Source organism: Littorina saxatilis, linkage group LG1 (genome assembly GCF_037325665.1).
Source record: "Littorina saxatilis isolate snail1 linkage group LG1, US_GU_Lsax_2.0, whole genome shotgun sequence".
Taxonomy (NCBI): domain Eukaryota; kingdom Metazoa; phylum Mollusca; class Gastropoda; order Littorinimorpha; family Littorinidae; genus Littorina; species Littorina saxatilis.
Window position 1 is genome coordinate 53,325,833 of NC_090245.1, and position 18,878 is coordinate 53,344,710.

The following is an 18,878-nucleotide window of genomic DNA, read 5'->3' on the forward strand; positions in this document are numbered from 1 at the left end:
ATTCATTTAATGTAAAACATTAATTTTATTCTATATGATTGTAAATCGTTTTAAGGCACTATGATCTATATTTTGATTCAGGTGATACCTTTACTAGTAGAAAATAACAAAATGCAGCTACATACAGAACAAAATTGTTCACGATCATGTACAAAAGTCTTGCACAAGGAAAGTCCCTCGAGCAAGGTCTTTTAGTTACTTCCCTTGCAGTGTAGAAAACAAAACAGAAGTATAAACTGCTTTCTTCAGGTAAAATACAAAGATAATTTAGCTTCATGCATGATTTGCTGTTGCAGAGTGCTGTTCACAACAGTTGTGGACAAAAGGCAATGTGTCTAACATTGCTTGGTGAGAAAAGCATCTGAACTGGTGCTGAAAACATTGTACATGTACTTGGAACTTTCAACCACCGTTTGTTTCTGTTTGACGCAGAAACTGAGAAAGGGTCTACGTCGACCGAAAGCGGGTGCAATCCCCGCAGGTGCACTTCATGTAGGTGTTTTTTTTCTGTATATAGGGAATGTAGCGGGGTGTATTTCTTGCATCATTACTCCCTTATTTGTCATTTGTCGCTTGAGACTTGGTACAATATTATGAAGATACTAGAAATGGCGTTATGCCAGGATATCATGACCACTCGACCTGTCACCGCAGCATCGCCATATCCAGGTTTCCCAATTGCTTCGTTTCCGGCCGATTTATGTGGATCACGTGATGCGCACAAAAAATATTGGCGGTCTAGAAGTGTCGTCTGCGCAATGATCGCGGCGGCTTTCTTGACCGCCAAGGACGACCATGCACGTTGTGAGACGTCATTCGTTAGACCTCAATATATATCAAAACGAGCGTTAACTGTCCACAAAAAGTAACAAGTAGCTGTCAAGTACGAAGTATGACTGGGCTGTGGTCAGTCGCAGAGTTCAGTTAGATTTCGTAAGCATACATGTGGGCAGACAGGATCAGGGGAAGTAAGTGGTTCGTGGCTTCAAAGTTATACAGCCGGGGTGCTTAGGGTTCACTAGGAGTAGTACACATGCCGGTGTCACGATTTCATCTTTTGCCTGTGTACATATTTCCCCCTCGACATATACTCAAGACTTTGTTTCCTGGTAAAATTAAGAAGTGAAATTATTTATGGACGAAAAGCATGTCAGTTTCTTGCATGTGAAGAAAATTGGTGGTAAAATTTAATAGATTTCACCCCAAAAATCAAATTCTTCGAAAACGTGTACTGAGTGGTTGCGTCCCTTGAGTAAGAAGGAAAACATTTTTAGGATGAATCAAATTTCTAAGTTAAATAAAACAAATTGGTTGGACAAATTTGTCCCCATGAATGTAAGGTACACAAGGTCGCTCATCAGTACTATCGAAGGGTGTTTTTTTTGTTCAGTGTAGAGTTTATACTAAATCAACGAGGCCGAGAAGCAAAATATCAACACGGCGAAAGATGAAAACGTCACACCGGCACTAGACACTGGTTTCAAGAAAATAATAAACAGCGTTTTTACCCCCAGTAATGTTAAAGAAATGGCACCTGCAAGTGCAAGACAATTAATTAACCCAACCACTGAACCAGTGTATGCTAATTTGCTGTTTTTTGTTGCCAGAAATACAGTAGAAAAATCGAAATTTTTCCCCTTAAGTTTAAGCATTTATGTGCCTAGTTCATTATCGATGCTTTTGCCTCGGATGACATGTATAAAGTCGCAGGCTAAGTCATCGATCCTTCTTTTTTTCCTTTTTTTCCGGGTAATTGACCACCAAGCTAGCTATAGCTATCCCAGTATCAGGAAGGCTGATGTATCGATCATTACGTATTTTATTACGAGAATCGCCAGTAGCACCTGGTATCAGTTTGATATGCTGCGCTGACACTCAGCTGTTTAACACATGCTATGTTCTAACTCCTGTTGTGTAGTGAAGTAAAGCATACATTTGCTCAACGCGTACTTTAGTCAGAGACTGTATGTAGACTCTACAGTTAAACTGAACTCAACAGTTTATGGCAGCCTTGCGTAGGACACAAGATTGAGAGATCTGTTTTTTTACAGGAACTGCACCCGGGAGCTGTCCCTGTATACAGGGAAAACACCTACAGGGAATGCACCTACATTTTGTTGACATCGACCCCTTCTGCATTATTGACAAGACTGCATGTAACGTTTTGGTTTTGTGCAACTTGCTTTCAGAATCTTTTTGCACTCATGCTTTAGGGCGCCCGCCAAAGAAAAAAATCTGCAAATGTAGCCTAGATATTGGTCTTAAAGTGGGTTAACCTTCAATCTGCCAGACGATGACAGTGAGCCAGATACATATATCTATTTTGGGAGTGGTGTATTGAACTAACTTTCTTGCTGTCTCAATCAGCGATATATTACCATTTTGGGATACCTTCAAGTTCAAGTTCAACAATGAATTTCTTATGGAAAGGCATTCTCGTTGCATGAGATGGTAGAACAAAAAGCCACAATGTTTGTGAGATCCAGAACCTTATCTCTTGGACTAACACTACTGCTACATTACTAGTTTGTAATGTATAACATGCTTGCTTGGTGTATTGTCTGTAAATCTCTGCTCATTCCAGTGATCATAGTGTAGTGTTCACTAGCATGGCGCAGGGCGCACTAGTAAATGAAACCCTGATCTCATGCCTTATTACCTGTTATAACTATGACTGTTGTAGTGTTCTTCTCGGGCCTCGGTCAGTCTTCAGTCACTGACACATTCTTTTTTTTTCTTTTTCTTTTTTATTGGAGGTATTTTTCTGACCCTCAGCCGGTTGATAGTTTTGCCATGCAAGTGATGAGGTGTTCAATGACTTTCATGAGGCATTCAGTTTTATTTTTTTAGCCAGGACAATTTGGATCTAGAGACATGCACAAAAATTTCAATCCCGGTCCAACTTACGTATTAATTGTGCTCCGAGTCTGGGAACAACAATGCTGATTAATTATGATCGCATTTTTATGTTTTAGTGATTTGTGCTTCAGCAAAATATGGGTATGTGCAGAAAAAGTGTACACGTTGTGGATGTTCTTTATAAATTACATGTACATGTATGTGAAAACTTAACAGTAAATGTGTACAGGTATGGCGACAAAGTTTGCATATATTCACTATAATACATGTGTTTTAATTCATGTGCAGTGAAGATTTCAATTTTCATGTTCATACTTTGAATAAACCTGTATGTTTTTTGTTTGTTTTAGGATCAAAACAAGCAACAGTCAGAATGGAATCAGAAGGTAAGCGAGGTAGACAGAGGTTCTAAAACATGGCATTTGTACTGGTAATTTGATAATTGAATAAATCAGATAAGTGCAGATGACAGTTTTTTTCTTGCGAACAGCTGTGAATATTTTTTCAAGGAGAATTTAGATAATTCCTTTATTGATCTTGTGGTTGGTTGTTTTTGTAATGTCATCTTCTGAATTTAAAACGCCAGCCTCAATTGATATATATTTAGATTTGTTTTAAATACATAATTCAACTTATTTTGTGATGTTGCAGATTCCCCAATGGAGATTCCTGAAGGTCTCTTTGATCTGCACATCTGTGGCATGTGCAGGGCAGAGTTCAATGATGTAGACATCTTCATGCAACACAAAAAGCAATGCCCTGCTCTGGTCAAAGTGCTGGCTAGCATTCAGGATAAAAAGAGGAAACAGCTGCAGCAGGAGCAGTTGAAACAAAAGGAACAGCGGGTGGAGCACACCTCTTTATTTCAGTCATCAATGAGTCTTAGTCTTACATCTAAGCAAGCTTACCAACAAGGGCATATTAGTGTGGACGCCAGTTCTCTGTCTTCGGCATCAGACCACACACAGCAGCTACAGCATGTGATATTGGAGCAGGTGTCTGGCCAGCCACAGTATGCCACATCGCTGCTACAGCAAGGTCATTCTGGCGCGCAGCAGCTGTTGTTGCAGACTCACTGTGAAGAGGTAGAGAGCGACAAGGATTCAGATTTTCATCGGCCGTTTGGCAGCCCCAGTGCAAAGCATCATGAAGCCCAGTACAAAGGCACCAGTGATGCTGTACATATTCAAGGAACTCAAGATGGAAAACAAAGGAGGAGCATGTCTTCAAAGCATGACACAGGCCCTGACCATGAAGAACACGTCTTGATGCAGAGTCAGCCTCCCCGAGGTGTGGCTGCTTCAGTTGAAAATGTGACAGGTGTCTCTGGACTGTCAGAGATATCTATTAGTCTTCTGCCACAGAGACCGGAAGAGTTAGTGTTTTCTAAGACAGAGGTTACACAATCACAGCAGCAGGTGTTGAATGACACTGAGATTATATCACCACATCTTGGAGCTGTGCAGTTGAGAAATGTTCAGAGTAGTTCAGGTCATTTACCTCACAGGCGGAAGATTCCAAGAGCCCACCACACGGTTGTTGTCAGCCACAACCCTGCACCGCAGTCTGAGCAAGCCTCCCTCTTGAATGCTGTCAGTGAAACTATTATGGAGGCTGACTTAAAAAGTCACAGCCAGGGTGATGGCAATCACGCACAGACTGTGAATTATCAGTTTGACCAACAGCTTGACAAATATGTGTTGGACCAAGCTCATGTTTTGACCCACACACATCCTGTGGACTCTGAAGCTCAGTTGTCACTTCAGCGGCTTCAAGGACACTTGGAGATGCCGGTGAGTACTGGAGAGGCTTTGAATACTCGAATAACGCATTCAGACCTTACTGTTCCCTTGCCTGAGGTCCTTGTGTTGAGGCAGACGGAACAGGAAGATGAGGTGATGTTGGGACAGGAAGCTTCAGGCCAGCTTGTGGATCCTGAGCTGGAAGACAGCATGATGGAGCTGGAAGAGGACTCGGTTTTTGAGCAGGACTATTCGCTGATTCCAGACAGGCCTCTTCAGGGCAGCATCTCAGGAGGGATAACCATCAATGTTGCGGCAGAGCGCCGACGTAGACACACTGTGGCTGACACAGGCGTGTCAAACACATCCCTGTCTGCTCCCTCTCCCAACAAGCGCCACCACAGAGAGCAGCAGGAGCACATACACCACCAGCATCAGCTGCAACAGCTGCAGAACAAGTGGAGACACAAACTGTCGGAAATGGCAGCGGAACTGGCGGCCGACCACAACCCAGACCCCTCTCTCTCCAAAGACATTGTCGAAGCCACGGCCACTCTACAGGACCTTGCGGCCGAAGCGTCGGAACTGGCCGAGAGCTTGCCTGACAACCTGGCCAACAGTCACCTCATTGCAGTGCACCCACAAGCATCCCACACCATCCTGGAAGCCACCCAGGACTTGATGGTTCCGCAGCCTTCACAACTGCATCCAGGGATATCCGGCATCAGGTCACCGGAGGTTAAGCTGATAGCTGCTGCCTCTGCACGAACTTTGTCAAAAAGAAAGTCTGCCCATCGTGTCAGGCCCGTGGATGAAGGGTTACACATGCCTGGTAAGTCCCAGAAGTTATAGCCAGTGTATTTTTGTATCATTAGAAAGGAACCTACTTTACTGCTAGTGTTTTCACAAGAAAACAAAATTCTCAAGAGCAAAAACAATTATTTAATTTCCTATCCACAGGTGAAGACTGTACATACAGACAATTGAATTAGAAGGAGCATGCAAGCAGATATGGAAATATGATGGGGATGTGCAGTAAGCTTTGGGGGTAAGCAAGGATACAGAAGAATCTTAATTTATATCTGGTGCAAATGAGAAGATTTGACTCGAGCAATATGTTTGTGCCAGGTTAAATCACTCATTTTCCTCACAATTTGTATGTCTCATTAGGGATGCCTGAAATACGACCTGCTGATAAGAAACCTTCCCAAGCTGATTTAATAACTTCCACCATCAAACGTAAGGTCTTTAAGTGTGACAACTGCAGCTACGAAACCACCTACTTCAAGGACCTGCACCGCCACCGCCGCACCCACACAGGAGAAAGACCCTTTGTGTGTCCCCACTGCGACAAGAACTTCAATCGCTCCGACAAGCTGCGTGTTCACATCCGCTGGCACACTGGGGATAAACCCTTTAAGTGCAAACTCTGTGAGTTACTTTCTTTTTACAACTGATACTGACAAATTGGAGCTTTGTACAATTTGTAGACGGGCGCAGTGGCGTAGTGGATAAGATATCGGCCTCCTAATTGGAAGTTCAAATCGCTGCCGCCTGGTGGTTTGGGGGTGGTGACTTCTCTTCAAAGGGACGTCACATTGCAGGTACCACTTGACATGGTTCTTGTGTTTAAAAGGTGTGTGGAGAAACAAAATCTCTTGGCTAAACTTTATGTTGCCTTGATTTGTGATGCTGGTTCTGTTACAGGTGACTATGCGTCCATAGACAGCAGCAGTTTGAAGAAGCACATCAGGACTCACACAGATGAAAGACCATTCAAGTATGTCGTTGCCAGATTCAATCACTGTCAGATCATTTAACAAAAACATTTGTTAATAATTTAAACCTGCTTTTAAACATTCAGGTACAAACTAATACTCTGAACTGCAACAGAAAATCAGTGCTCCATGTCAGTTGATTAAACTACTTAACGATTCAACAGTAATTGTAATACTTTGACGGATCAAGAAGAGAACAGGTAATTATTTTAACAACCAGTAATGGTACTAATTCCGCTAAGAAAGGATGCCAGTAAATCCTTTTCCCCTGAGATGCCTTAGTACTAAATTAAAGCACATTTTTTCCTTTGATAAATTGAATGAAGAGATAGTGTTTACACCTGAACTTTTCTTGCGCACAGGTGTCAGGTGTGCACCTATGCAAGTCGCAACTCCAGTCAGCTGATTGTCCATCTTCGTACGCACACTGGTGATTCACCGTTTGAGTGCAAAACATGTCACTCCAAATTCAAGATCAACTCCGACCTCAAGCGACACATGAGAGTGCACACAGGCGAGAAACCGTATCAATGTGAAATCTGCGACTACAAGTGTTCCATCAAGGGTGAGAGTAGACATAAAATCTTAAGGATTTGCTGTTCTCGTAGTTAGCTAAAGTCTGTGTTGTGTTTATATTCCATTGCAGTGACCCCTTTATTCTTTCAAGTTTCAGCATACAGTAAAACCTGAGTCTAGCGGACCCTTGTTGTAACGGCCACCTGCTACATACGGACAGTTTATCATGGCACGAACACGATTTCAACAATAACTAACCTTTAACGGGCGGACACCTGCCACTTACGGACGCGGACACGATTTTTCGGACCGTAGGAAGTGTAAACACTGTCACAAACGGACACAACGTACATAAAAACGCAACTTCGAAAACTCGACTGTTATGCAGACAGTGCTTGGCAGCCGTAGCCGTAGCACAAATGGTTGTTGATTGGTTGTCCTGTCCCTTTTCTGACCAATCAGTGGCTTGTTTAGATGGAGACCCACTTTCGCTCACTCACTTTCGCTTTTCCGCATTGTGGATACAGTCACAATCAAAAGCAACAGTAGACTACTGTGTTTGAAAATGGAATCTCCAGCAGGAAAAAGAAAAGCGTTGACTTTAGAGCAGCGTGTCGCTGCCTTGAAAAAACTAGATAGCGGCCAATCATGCCAAGATGTGGCGAAGGAGATGGGATGTGGTAAAACACAGATCGCGAGGATCAAATCGGAAAAAGAAGACGTGATGATCTCTCTCTCTTTGTAAGCAATCGTTCGAAGGAAACAATAGTTAACACAGCTAAATTTTTGTTCCATGCATTTATGCTGAGACTAGAAAAACTGAATGAAACAAGAGCTGACCCAATTTGGTCGAGACACACTGCGGAATTTCCCGTTGAATGACTGATGAAGAGTCAGCTATTTTTAGCTTTGTGACGTCCGACTTGCGTAAGTTTGATGCACAGTGTGTGTAGGGAACGGGTTAGGTGGGGGGGGGGGGGGGGGGGGGGGGGGGGGGGGGGGGGTGGGGTGGGGGGATGTTGTTGTTGTTGTTGTTGTTGTTTGCTACATGTATCATTTGTTTACTCACATTTTCAGTGAGTCTCATGTTCAATCCAATAAATACATACTACAGGACTGACAAAAAGTGTCTTGTTCATTTTACGTGCTCTTTGTAAAATATTGCCCCGGCCCCTCCACCTGTGAAGAAGGGACACCTGTCTAATAGGGACACTATTACCATTCCCCAAGGGTGTCCGTTAGAGACAGGTTTTACTGTACTGCAAACATAGAAAATCAACGATGAATGTTAAATGCAGAGCGGAAGTGAAGTCCATTTTAGTATTTCATCTTGGGTCATTTATTAACCAACTCGGTTGAGTCAAAAGCAGCCACACCAGTCACAGCACCCAGTGAAGATGATGCAGTAATCGTGGTTAATGGCTTGAGAATTTGTGGGGGAGACTCTGCAAGAAAACAGCAGAATGCCACAACTTATACAGTGGAACCCCCCTTTTAGGTCCTCCAAACATCTGAGAAAATCAGGTCTTAAAAAGGAGGGAGTCTTAAAAGTGGGGGTAAATTTACAGGGCTTATGAAAAAAAGAAAGAAAAAAGACAAGGTCTTAAAAGGGGGGGGGGGGGGGGCTGCCTAAAAGGAGGGTTCCACTGTACTGAGTCACAACAGAGATTAGACAGTATTTAATTGACTTTTAATTGACATTCCAGGCAACTTGAAGAGTCACTACAGAATCAATCACTGCCCTGAGAAACAGCTCCAGTGTACCAGCTGTGAATTCACTTCATCCTCACAGAAGCTGCTCAAAGAACACATGAAGCAGCATACTTCAGGTACACTTGTGGTATACATGAATATAGCTATTCTGATGGACACGTGGGGGAATTCGGGGGCTGTGATTGGATGGTCTCACACATCCCTTTTCCGATCATCAAAGCAGAACGCTACGGAAGTTGGCCATTTTTGCCGATATCCAAACGATATCGGCAATAACAAAGACGCATGGTTCCGGTTTCTTCCACATGTATAAAGTACACGCATACCTCGCCAGGTTTGTTTCTGTGACTAGTCGACAGACGATGCCATTTGCTTTGTGTGTGTTTTTGTTGTTGCTTACTGTACATGACATACATTACGTGTAAAATCCAGTTCTTTAACAGGCAACAAACCTTGCAAATTTCCAGAAGCTGCAATCTGAAGCGACCTATCTCTGATATTAGCAGACGATCTCTCCAATGTTTAACACAAAATCAGCAAACTCTCCTGTCACATAGAACGTCCATTGTATAGTGCAATGTTGAAATGAAGTTACCGGTCTGAAACATTTCGTCGTTTCTTCTGAGACAATCCTTGTTCTCTTATCATCTACAGATTTACCGCAGTCTTCACCACGCGAATTCCCAACAGAAGTCAGACTTTCGAACATACAATCTACGTAGGCAAGCATGATACGTCATGACGTCATATGATTCCTAACATATTGACGTATTGCTAAGCATCCGGTTATCTTGAGTTTTCTCCGTAATACATGTCCATGGGTTTTTCAATGTTCGGTTATTTCCGTGGCTTCATGCGGAAAGGGAACCGTCGTCTGCAATCAACGACATGGACCATTCTGGTACTTACCGGCACGGTGGCCTAGTGGTAAGGCGTCCGCCCTGTGATCGGGAGGTCGTGGGTTCGAACCCCGGCCGGGTCATACCTAAGACTTTAAAATTGGCAATCTAGTGGCTGCTCCGCCTGGCGTCTGGCATTATGGGGTTAGTGCTAGGACTGGTTGGTCCGGTGTCAGAATAATGTGACTGGGTGAGACATGAAGCCTGTGCTGCGACTTCTGTCTTGTGTGTGGCGCACGTTATATATGTCAAAGCAGCACCGCCCTGATATTGCCCTTCGTGGTCGGCTGGGCGTTAAAAAAACAAACAAACAAAACATTCTGGTACTTGTTGCTGACAAAAACATGATTTTAACACAGAATTTAATGTCAGAATAGCTATACATGTATAAACGCTATTGTGTTTTCATCGTAGCAATAGGGTCCGATATTTAGACTCGAACAAGTATAATGCGACTCGTCAGCATTTTACTTGTCTCGTCTAAATATTGGGCCCTATTGCTATGCTGAAAACACAATAGCTGTTAATAACCCTGAATGTTATGTTAACTTGTGATTCCAAGGAGTCCGAGTGGTGTTAAGAATTAACCGTGTGGTTGCACAGAACACCGGAAGCTGTAAATGGTGAAAGATGTCTGTTTGCCTGCAAGAAAACCTCAAATTATGATTAACAGACAAGCTCGCCTTTTTTTCTTTACTTGAAAGATGTCAGTTTTTGCCATACTTTACTTGACAGAAGTCAATTTTGTTTGACATAGTCACATAATTACAGTGTTTTTCTTGACCATTCCTAAATCAGCCCCGGGCCCTTTTAATCTGTTCCTTACATGCGGTTTCATCTTAAGATCTTTTTAAGAATTTTTTGTTGCTGCTTATTCTGTCATAGTTCTGATGCTTTTATTATATGGTTGTTTCTCTTTAGGTCATGTCTGCCCAAAGTGCCAGTACATCTGTTCGACAACCTCTTCTCTCAAGAACCACCTTCGCACACACAGCGACGAGAAACCATTCCACTGTGACTTCTGCCCTTACTCTGCCAAGCAGCGAGGCAACGTCAAAGCTCACATAAAAAAGCGACATGCTGACAAGTTGAGATCATCCCGACGACATGGCCGGTCCAAGGGAAGCAGCTCTAAACGCGGTTCAGAGAGCGGACGGATCGTAGTCAAAGACGAGGACCGTCGGCACGAGGGAAGTGGCGGCAGTCGGTCCATCCGTGCAGTGTGCAAGAAGTCCTATCCGTGCGGTTTGTGTAGAGCCTCGTTTGTGAAGGAGCACTCCTTGCGTTGTCACCTGCGTCAGCACAGCACGGACCCTGGAGTGGACAGCAAGACCATTCTGCAGCAGCTTCAGGCAGGGCATTCTGCGTCGGGTGGATCAGACACGGTGTACAAAGTCAGCACTGTCCAGCCCCCTGCAGGCCTTTACATCCAGCTGGAAACAGAGCCACCCACTTCCAGCAGGAGCGCCGCATCAAAGACTTCAGGCTACACCATTGTGGCTTCACAGGATCCAGCGCCTTCCTCCAGGAGGCAGGGGAGTCAGTCGCAGAGGTGCGGGCCTGCCAGCAGTCTGGACCAGATAGTGGACGCAGCAGCCAGGCTGTATGAGGAGCAGTATGACGTTCAGACCCAGACCTCTGACGGCCAGGAGAAAGGGCAGGGAGGCTGTGTGACGCACAACTCACAGCATGTGCAGATCGTCCAAGTGCCTGTGGGCTTTGGGGCTGTGCAGTACCCTGACGGAACCATCGTGGAGAACCTGATCCCGGCTGAGGGTATGCATGACTCTGACACTGTCACCATTTTGAGTCAAGACGGCATTAAAACGGACCTGGAGGATGACTCCAAGCCCCCGGTTTATGTTGAGAACATCATCCTGTCTGACGGCACCCACATGTTCTCGTCCGACGGCAGCCTGTCCAACCTTGTCATTGGTAACCAAGCCTCTCAGCAGCTGACCTCTGGCTCTTTCATTCCAAGCTCCAGGTCACCACAAATGACCGCCTCCTCTTCCAGCAAAGTTGTCACTTATCTCAGTCCCAACACCGCTCCAGCAAAGTCAGCAGCATCTCAATGTGTAACGGTCTTAGAACACTCAGCGGTTGAGTCACAGCTGCAGCGACAATCATCAAACGCTTCATTTGTGACATACACACACCCTGCTTCATTGGCAGCCACCTCACAGGAGCTTGTGGCATCCAGTGCTCAGCATCAGCAGCAGCAGCAGGTTTTCACCAGTGTCGGAGGGCAGCACATAACTCTCCTTCAGCAGCCAGAAACTAAAGAAATCCAATTTGTGCAGATGCCGTACTCGCCAAACTCTGTTGCTTTCTCCCAGATTTCTCCGACTTCTTTGCCAGCAGGCATAGTGTCTGTGGCCAGTGCTACCTCTCAGCGATTTGTGTCAGCAGCAGCATCCCCCTCCCCCACTTCCTCGTCAGCGCGAAGGCCGTCTCGCTCACGCCCAAGAGCGATCAAACCTTTGGTGGATCTGATGCCGGCACCAGCGTTGCCAGTAATGCAGTCTCTGTCGCAGCAACTGCAAGGTGGCAGCATTGTCTCCAGCATTGTCACTGTTGCCGGTTCCACCATGACTTCTGCTGTTGCCAGCAGTAACCAGAATATAGGTATGTACTTTGTAAGAATGTTTTAATGTTGAGACACTTTATGTCCCTCTCTTGGAGTTGGAAGAAAATCTGGTGGAAAATTAACTGCTAGACAAACTGAACATTTTATGTAAGGCCAAAAAAAAAAAAGTCTGTTTACGGTAACATAGGCAAAAAAAAATAGGGTCGGAAGGTCGTGATTTTTTTCTTCTTTTTTTTTTCTCATCAAAAAACATATTTTTAAGTTATTTTGCCAAAAAACAAAGACTTTTTTATATTTTTTTATTTTTAAAATTTAAAAAAAAAATTTCTTCTTCCAAATGCCAAAAATAAGTCTAGGGTCGCGCGAAAAAATAGGGTCGGTCGGGATACTGTAAACAGACTTTTTTTGTGTGTGTGCCTAAAAGTGAATTGCTTGTCAAAGTGTTAGCTGACGCATGTTTGATGAAATCAAAGAGTTGTTGGGGGGTCTGAGAAAAGTGGAGTCTTGGGGAGGATTTGGAGAAAGTTGTTAGTCCTGAAAAAGCTTCCATAAGCGAAAATTTGATTTAGTTATGTATGTGCTGTCCTTGTATTGGTGAGTACAGAATTCTTTTGTTTTTTAACTTTGTTTAAATAATTCACCTCACCCACAGTCACTTTGTTGCTTAGACTATGATTTACATTTACGATGACATTCCCCTTTTTAAGGTGGACTGACAACATTCCAGCTGTCAGGCCCGATAAGCAGCAGCAGACCTCAGGCTATGACACTGCGGCAGCAGCCAACTGTGCAGTACCAGATCCTGTCACAGCCCCAGCAACAGCAGCAGCAGACGCAGCAGGTGATAGTACAGCAGCCACAGCAACAGCAGCAGCAGACGCAGCAGGTGATAGTACAGCAGCCACAGCAACAGCAGCAGCAGACGCAGCAGGTGATAGTACAGCAGCCACAGCAACAGCAGCAGCAGACGCAGCAGGTGACAGTACAGCAGCCACAGCATCAGCATCAGCCACAGCATCAGTACCTGCTGCAAGATCAGCAGCAAACCATACACCTGCAGCAGGCAGAGCTGCCTATCAATGTGCAGGTAAGGTGTTTGGCAGCTAACTATGTATTTTTGAGTCACTTGAGAAAAAGTGACTATGTAATCGGTCAGTGTTAGTCTGTCCGGCCGGCCGTCCGGCCGTCCGTAGACACCACCTTAACGTTGGACTTTTCTCGGAAACTATCAAAGCGATCGGGCTCATATTTTGTTTAGTCGTGACCTCCAATGACCTCTACACTTTAACGATGGTTTCGTTGACCTTTGACCTTTTTCAAGGTCACAGGTCAGCGTCAAAGGAAAAATTAGACATTTTATATCTTTTCTCGGAAACTATCAAAGCGATCGGGCTCATATTTTGTTTAGTCGTGACCTCCAATGACCTCTACACTTTAACGATGGTTTCGTTGACCTTTGACCTTTTTCAAGGTCACAGGTCAGCGTCAAAGGAAAAATTAGACATTTTATATCTTTGACAAAGTTCATCGGATGTGATTGAAACTTTGTAGGATTATTCTTTACATCAAAGTATTTACATCTGTAGCCTTTTACGAACGTTATCAGAAAAACAAGGGAGATAACTAGCCTTTTCTGTTCGGCAACACACAACTTAACGTTGGGCTTTTCTCGGAAACTATAAAAGTGACCGGGCTCAAATTTTATGTGAACGTGACTCATTGTGTTGTGAATAGCAATTTCTTCCTGTCCATCTGATGCCTCATATAATATTCAGAACTGCGAAAGTGACTCGATCGAGCGTTTGCTCTTCTTGTTTACCTGTGCTGTTGACATTGTGGCAATATGGATCTTCCTGAAAACTAAGGCCTAGTTTGAGTTGCTTGGGCGAGAGAATGAACACTGATTACATCGATCAAGAAAGAACACACAGAAAGAACAGTCAGGTCAACTACATCTGTGTTCTGTATAGTTCCTGCTATGTGACTATCATCTGAGGATTCACCCGAGAACCATTTTCTTTTTTTTCTCTCTAAGAGACAGGCTTTTAGATGTGTTGCTACTCTGCTTCTTGCAAGTTACATCTGGTATTCAAAATCAGCATGGGAAAGTCACTAACCCTTTTCCCTAATCTCCTCCCGACTGACCACATTTTTTGGTTATTTTTCAGGTGATACAGCAAGATTCTCTTCAGCAACATCACCAACAGGCTCAGACCTTTCCCATCAACATCATCGCTCCTGTCAACTTTCAGCAACCCCCACCACCACCACCACCGCAACAACCCACTCAGATACAAATCATCCTCCCACAGACTTCCTTCCCCAACCAACCTGCTGCCATCAATACAGGGATAGGGACTGCTCAGCCACAGCAGCAGATCATTCTACAGGTTCAAGACCCAACTCCTCCTCCTCCTCCTCCCCCTCCCCCTCCTCAGACGATGATGACGATGCAAGAGACACCAGTGCAGGCTGTGATGCAGGGAGGAAGGGTCGTGTCACTGCCACCAAGTTTGCTGCAGTCGATATTGGCTCAGCTGCAGGGAGGAGGTAGGTTGCTGTGTGTGTGTGTGTGTGTGTGTGTGTGTGTGTGTGTGTGTGTGTTAATGTGCTTGTTTGTGTGTGTGTGTGTGTGTGTGTCTGTGTGTTTGTATGTTTGTGTGTGTGTGTGTGAATGTGCTTGTTTGTGTGTATGTTTGTGTGTGCATGTAAGTGTGTGTGTGTGTTTGTACATGCGTGTGTGTGTGTGTGTGTTTGTATGTTTGTTGTGTGTGTGTGTGTGTGTGTGTGTGTGTTTGTGTGTCTAGAGATCCACAGCAAAGTCTCAGTGATTGGAAAACACAAAGAAAGGCATGCAGGAAAAAAGAAAAAATGGGTAGCGCTGTTCTGTATGGCAGTTCGCTTTCCATAGGGAGAAAGCAGTCCGACTATCCATGAATGAAACTCACCTTTCCTTAGCTTACCTTACCTATCCTTACCTGACCTTAATTTACCTTACCTTGCCTTACCTTGTATTTCTTTGCAGCTGGAGGTGTTAGCCTGTCAGGTGGTGACAGTGCAGGAACGGCAGTGGGAGAGTCACCGGTGCACGTGCAAGAAGTGGTGATTCACATGGACCCTCAGCAGCTTAGCCAAACACTGGTGCTCAAAAACGAAGGTTAGCCATTGTTTCTTCGTTAAAATATTTGTATGTTTTTTTGCTGCGTTAAAATTATGATTGCATGTGTATCCTGCTTCTTCTCTTTTGTTTTTACATTTAGTCAAGTTTTGACTAAATGTTTTAACATAGACAGGGAATCTAGACAAGGATGGTGGTGTATGTGTGTCTGTTTGTCTGTGTGTTTGTGTGTATGTGTAGAGCGATTCAGAGAAAACTACCCGACCGATCTTCATGAAACTTTACATGAGAGTTCCTGCAAATAATATCCCCAGATGTTTATTTTATTTTTTTGATAAATGTCTTTGATGACGTCATATATCCGGCTTTTTGTGAAAGTTGAGGCGGCACTGTCACATCCTCATTTTTCAAATAAATGGATTGAATTTTTGGTCAAGCAATATTTGACAAAGCCCCGACTATTGGATTGCATTTCAGCTTGGAAGCCTAAAAATTAGTTAATGAGTTTGGTCTTTAAAAATCTGAAAATTCTAATAAAAATAAAAATTTCAGTAATTGATTCAAAAAAAGTGGGCGGGCATGTAGCTCAGTTGGTAGCGCGCTGGATTTGTATCCAGTTGGACGCTGTCAGCGTGAGTTCGGCGAGAGATTTATTTCTCAGAGTCAACTTTGTGTGCAGACTCTCCTCGGTGTCCGAACACCCCTGTGTGTACATGCAAGCACAAGACCAAGTGCGCACGAAAAAGATCCTGTAATCCATGTCAGAGTTCGGTGGGTTATAGAAACACGAAAATACCCAGCATGCTTCCTCCGAAAACGGCGTATGGCTGCCTAAATGGCGGGGTAAAAAACGGTCATACACATAAAATTCCACTCGTGCAAAAAAAACCCACGAGTGTACGTGGGAGTTTCAGCCCACGAACGCAGAAGAAGAAGAAGAAGATTCAAAAATAATGTCATCTTCTTTTTTATCATTTCCTGATTCAAAAAACATATAGATATGTTATGTTTGGATTTAAAACAAGCTCAGAAAGTTAAAAAGAATAGAGGAAAGCGCGCTTTGCTATGAAACGATATACGCTACTACGCTAAACTGGCTTGTCACTTTTTGTGCTTGTTTGTGTCACCACGGCCGTGGGATATGTAATCGACAACACTGTTGAGAATCGTCTTAGTGAAAAATGCGATGCGTTCATTTTCAGTCACTGAGAGTTCGACTGATTGACTAAATGTAGTAATTTTGCTTCACGCGACTTGTTGATCTTTTAATTTATTTACTTTTGCTGCAGCTGGAGTGATTGATTATCCTGGAAATGTTTAATACATGAACTATTTGACCCTATACCCTTCAATAGTTTGGGGTTATTTACTTGTCAGAAAAAAATCAAACAAAACTATGAAACAGTAAAGATACAAATGTGTGCCTGTGTGTGTGTGTCTGTTTGTTTTATAATTTTTCAGTGTATCTGTGTGTGTACGGACTAAAAGTACATGTAGGTTGTTGATTTGTTTGTTTATTTTGATTAAATTTAGTATTGAAGTTAGAGGATGAGCAGCTGAGACTTGGATGCAAGCACAAGATATTTTGCATTTTGCTCTTTTTAAAAAAATTTTTTTTTTAAACATGTACCAGGATTTTTGCAAGTGTAGGAAACATTTTGATTGATGATCGAGGTTCCAAAGTTAAATCAAATATAAATTTTCACATGTTTTTTTGGTTTTTTTCCTGCCAGAAATCTGAAGATTGTGAAAGTGATCTCGCCTGAAAGTGTCCAGTCATGTGAACTCACTACGGGAAGCAAGGGCTCTCATTATTAGCACAGATAGCGTCAGCAAACTATCTCTTGTACTTGGACCGCTGTACCTGTGATGAAAGGACACCCTTGGGGCCAGCTAAAAGTGTCCCTACATTGCAGGTGGCCTTTCACAACATATATATTTCTGTCAAGATAATGGACAAAAAGACAACAGCAGGTGTCCTTTGTGAGGAGGTGTTCTCTCATCGGAGGCATATAGATTTGTTGTTGTTGTTATGAAAAGCATTGCAGAAGGAAACTGGCAGTGTGTAAGACAAAGTCGTTTTGAACATTGCTTATAACAAAGAGAATGATAGAAGAACTGTCTGGTCGTTGGTTTTTGTCTGGGTGTAGGCTGATTCTCTACCTGTCAAATTTTTCAAATATTTTGTAGGGTTAACCATGAATTGAATAAAAAAGATTATTTGCAATGGTCAAATGAGAAATTTGAACCGAGGAGCAAAAAAATAGGCCTTCCAGGACAAGGGAGTTAATATGCTGCCGAGCGATCAAATCCCTGTTAATAAAACTTGGATTGCTTCCCTTGCACCATTCACGGTGCTGTCTATGCTGCAGACACGATTTTGCATGCTGCTTTATGGGGGATACTCCCTCGGAAAGGAAACTGTACAAAACATACCAAGAAAGAACCCCAAATCTCCATGTATTGAATCGAGAATTCACACGTTTTGTTCAGAAAATATTGTTGTTGATATGCGTTGATGTTGATGTCATTTGCTGGTGCATGGAGTACATTTAAATGAACCAAGACATGTTGGTCTTAATTAAAGTATGATAAACTATCCCCTTATTTTTATGTGGTGTATTTTTGTGGATGTGTATGGGGTGGAGATGGATCAGACAACAGAGTTTATAGAAGCCATGAAACGATGATAGCACGGCAACTCAACCACAAAACTTAGCTATGCCCAACAACAGATATCAGTCTGAAAACCTCAGGAAACATTGAATGCGATTACAGCGTTTCATTTTCATTTTTCATTTTTCATTTCATTACTTTATTGTCCCGTCGCTGGGAAATTCGGGTCGTTTCCTCCCAGTTTTCATGGTGTCTGACAGATCGTACCCAACAGGATCAGATATGTCCTGAACTCAGGTCAAAAATGAGTTACTTCCCTTCGGGTCTCATTCTATCCCTGACAGGATGCCTTGGTTTTCCTTCTCTGGAGAGGAAATTGATTTTTTACATATTTAGATCTTTTCGTAATGTGTTATGGATATATTAAGCAGATTCGCGATCGTCGAAAATGATTTTTCATGGTGTTGTGTAATTTTTAAATTACAAAGGAATTGATATGTAAGACAGTTTCAAGCGAGCTATCTTTCGCAGATGTATATACTGTGCAAACAACTCTAAAGTGTCACGTGATAATCAACTTTGGCTTTGGTGCGCGCCGGTGCAGACGATTTTTTCTGTAACCAGTTGAGAGTGATGCAACCATATACCATGGTCTCCTTCCGACAGCAGTCTCAAAATTTCGACTTGTTTTGACCTTAGAACGATGTCTTTATCATAACTGTGAAGAACAGAACGGAGATCACTGTCGAAGTCAGCCAATCTGCAATCATTTTTGACTCGCGAACACTGATCTCAAATTTAGATCATGCTCGCGAAAAACATATGGGAGATAACTGTATTCTTGTTTTGATAGATTCGCGCAATAATTTAGCATGCTGTCAGAGAGAAACTGGCGATAGCCGTGGAGGGATGATTATCAGAATGGATCAGATAATCAAATTTCATAATTGTCAGATGATGTTGCAGCGGACAGAAACATTGACACACTGACAGGATAGCGAGTCCCATCTCCCCCCTTTCCCCGTCGCGATATAACCTTCGTGGTTG

The 18,878-nt window shown here is 43.3% G+C and overlaps 1 protein-coding gene across 2 annotated transcripts; it reads left to right on the forward strand.

Annotated features, from left to right (window-relative positions):
* The first annotated feature begins 203 nt into the window (after positions 1-203).
* Positions 204-17,654, forward strand: LOC138973962 (uncharacterized). 2 transcript variants are annotated; one of them, XM_070346660.1, is made up of 13 exons: positions 204-249; positions 2,052-2,156; positions 3,210-3,245; positions 3,511-5,433; positions 5,772-6,032; positions 6,309-6,381; positions 6,742-6,944; positions 8,602-8,724; positions 10,429-12,135; positions 12,805-13,184; positions 14,266-14,647; positions 15,123-15,254; positions 16,949-17,654. In XM_070346660.1, the coding sequence occupies exons 3-13, from the start codon at positions 3,233-3,235 to the stop codon at positions 16,954-16,956; spliced, it is 5,205 nt and encodes a 1,734-aa protein (XP_070202761.1). In that variant the 5' UTR covers positions 204-249; positions 2,052-2,156; positions 3,210-3,232; the 3' UTR covers positions 16,957-17,654. The 2 variants fall into 2 exon arrangements, with proteins under 2 accessions (XP_070202761.1, XP_070202765.1); XM_070346664.1 differs by having other exon boundaries at positions 224-492.
* The last annotated feature ends 1,224 nt before the right edge of the window (positions 17,655-18,878 follow it).

Bases quoted from the DNA above. Each gene is read 5' to 3' on its own strand.
- LOC138973962 (XM_070346660.1), top strand. The intron at 8,725-10,428 runs GTACACTTGTGG...GTTTCTCTTTAG, and splicing joins CATGAAGCAGCATACTTCAG to GTCATGTCTGCCCAAAGTGC. The intron at 13,185-14,265 runs GTAAGGTGTTTG...GTTATTTTTCAG, and splicing joins AGCTGCCTATCAATGTGCAG to GTGATACAGCAAGATTCTCT.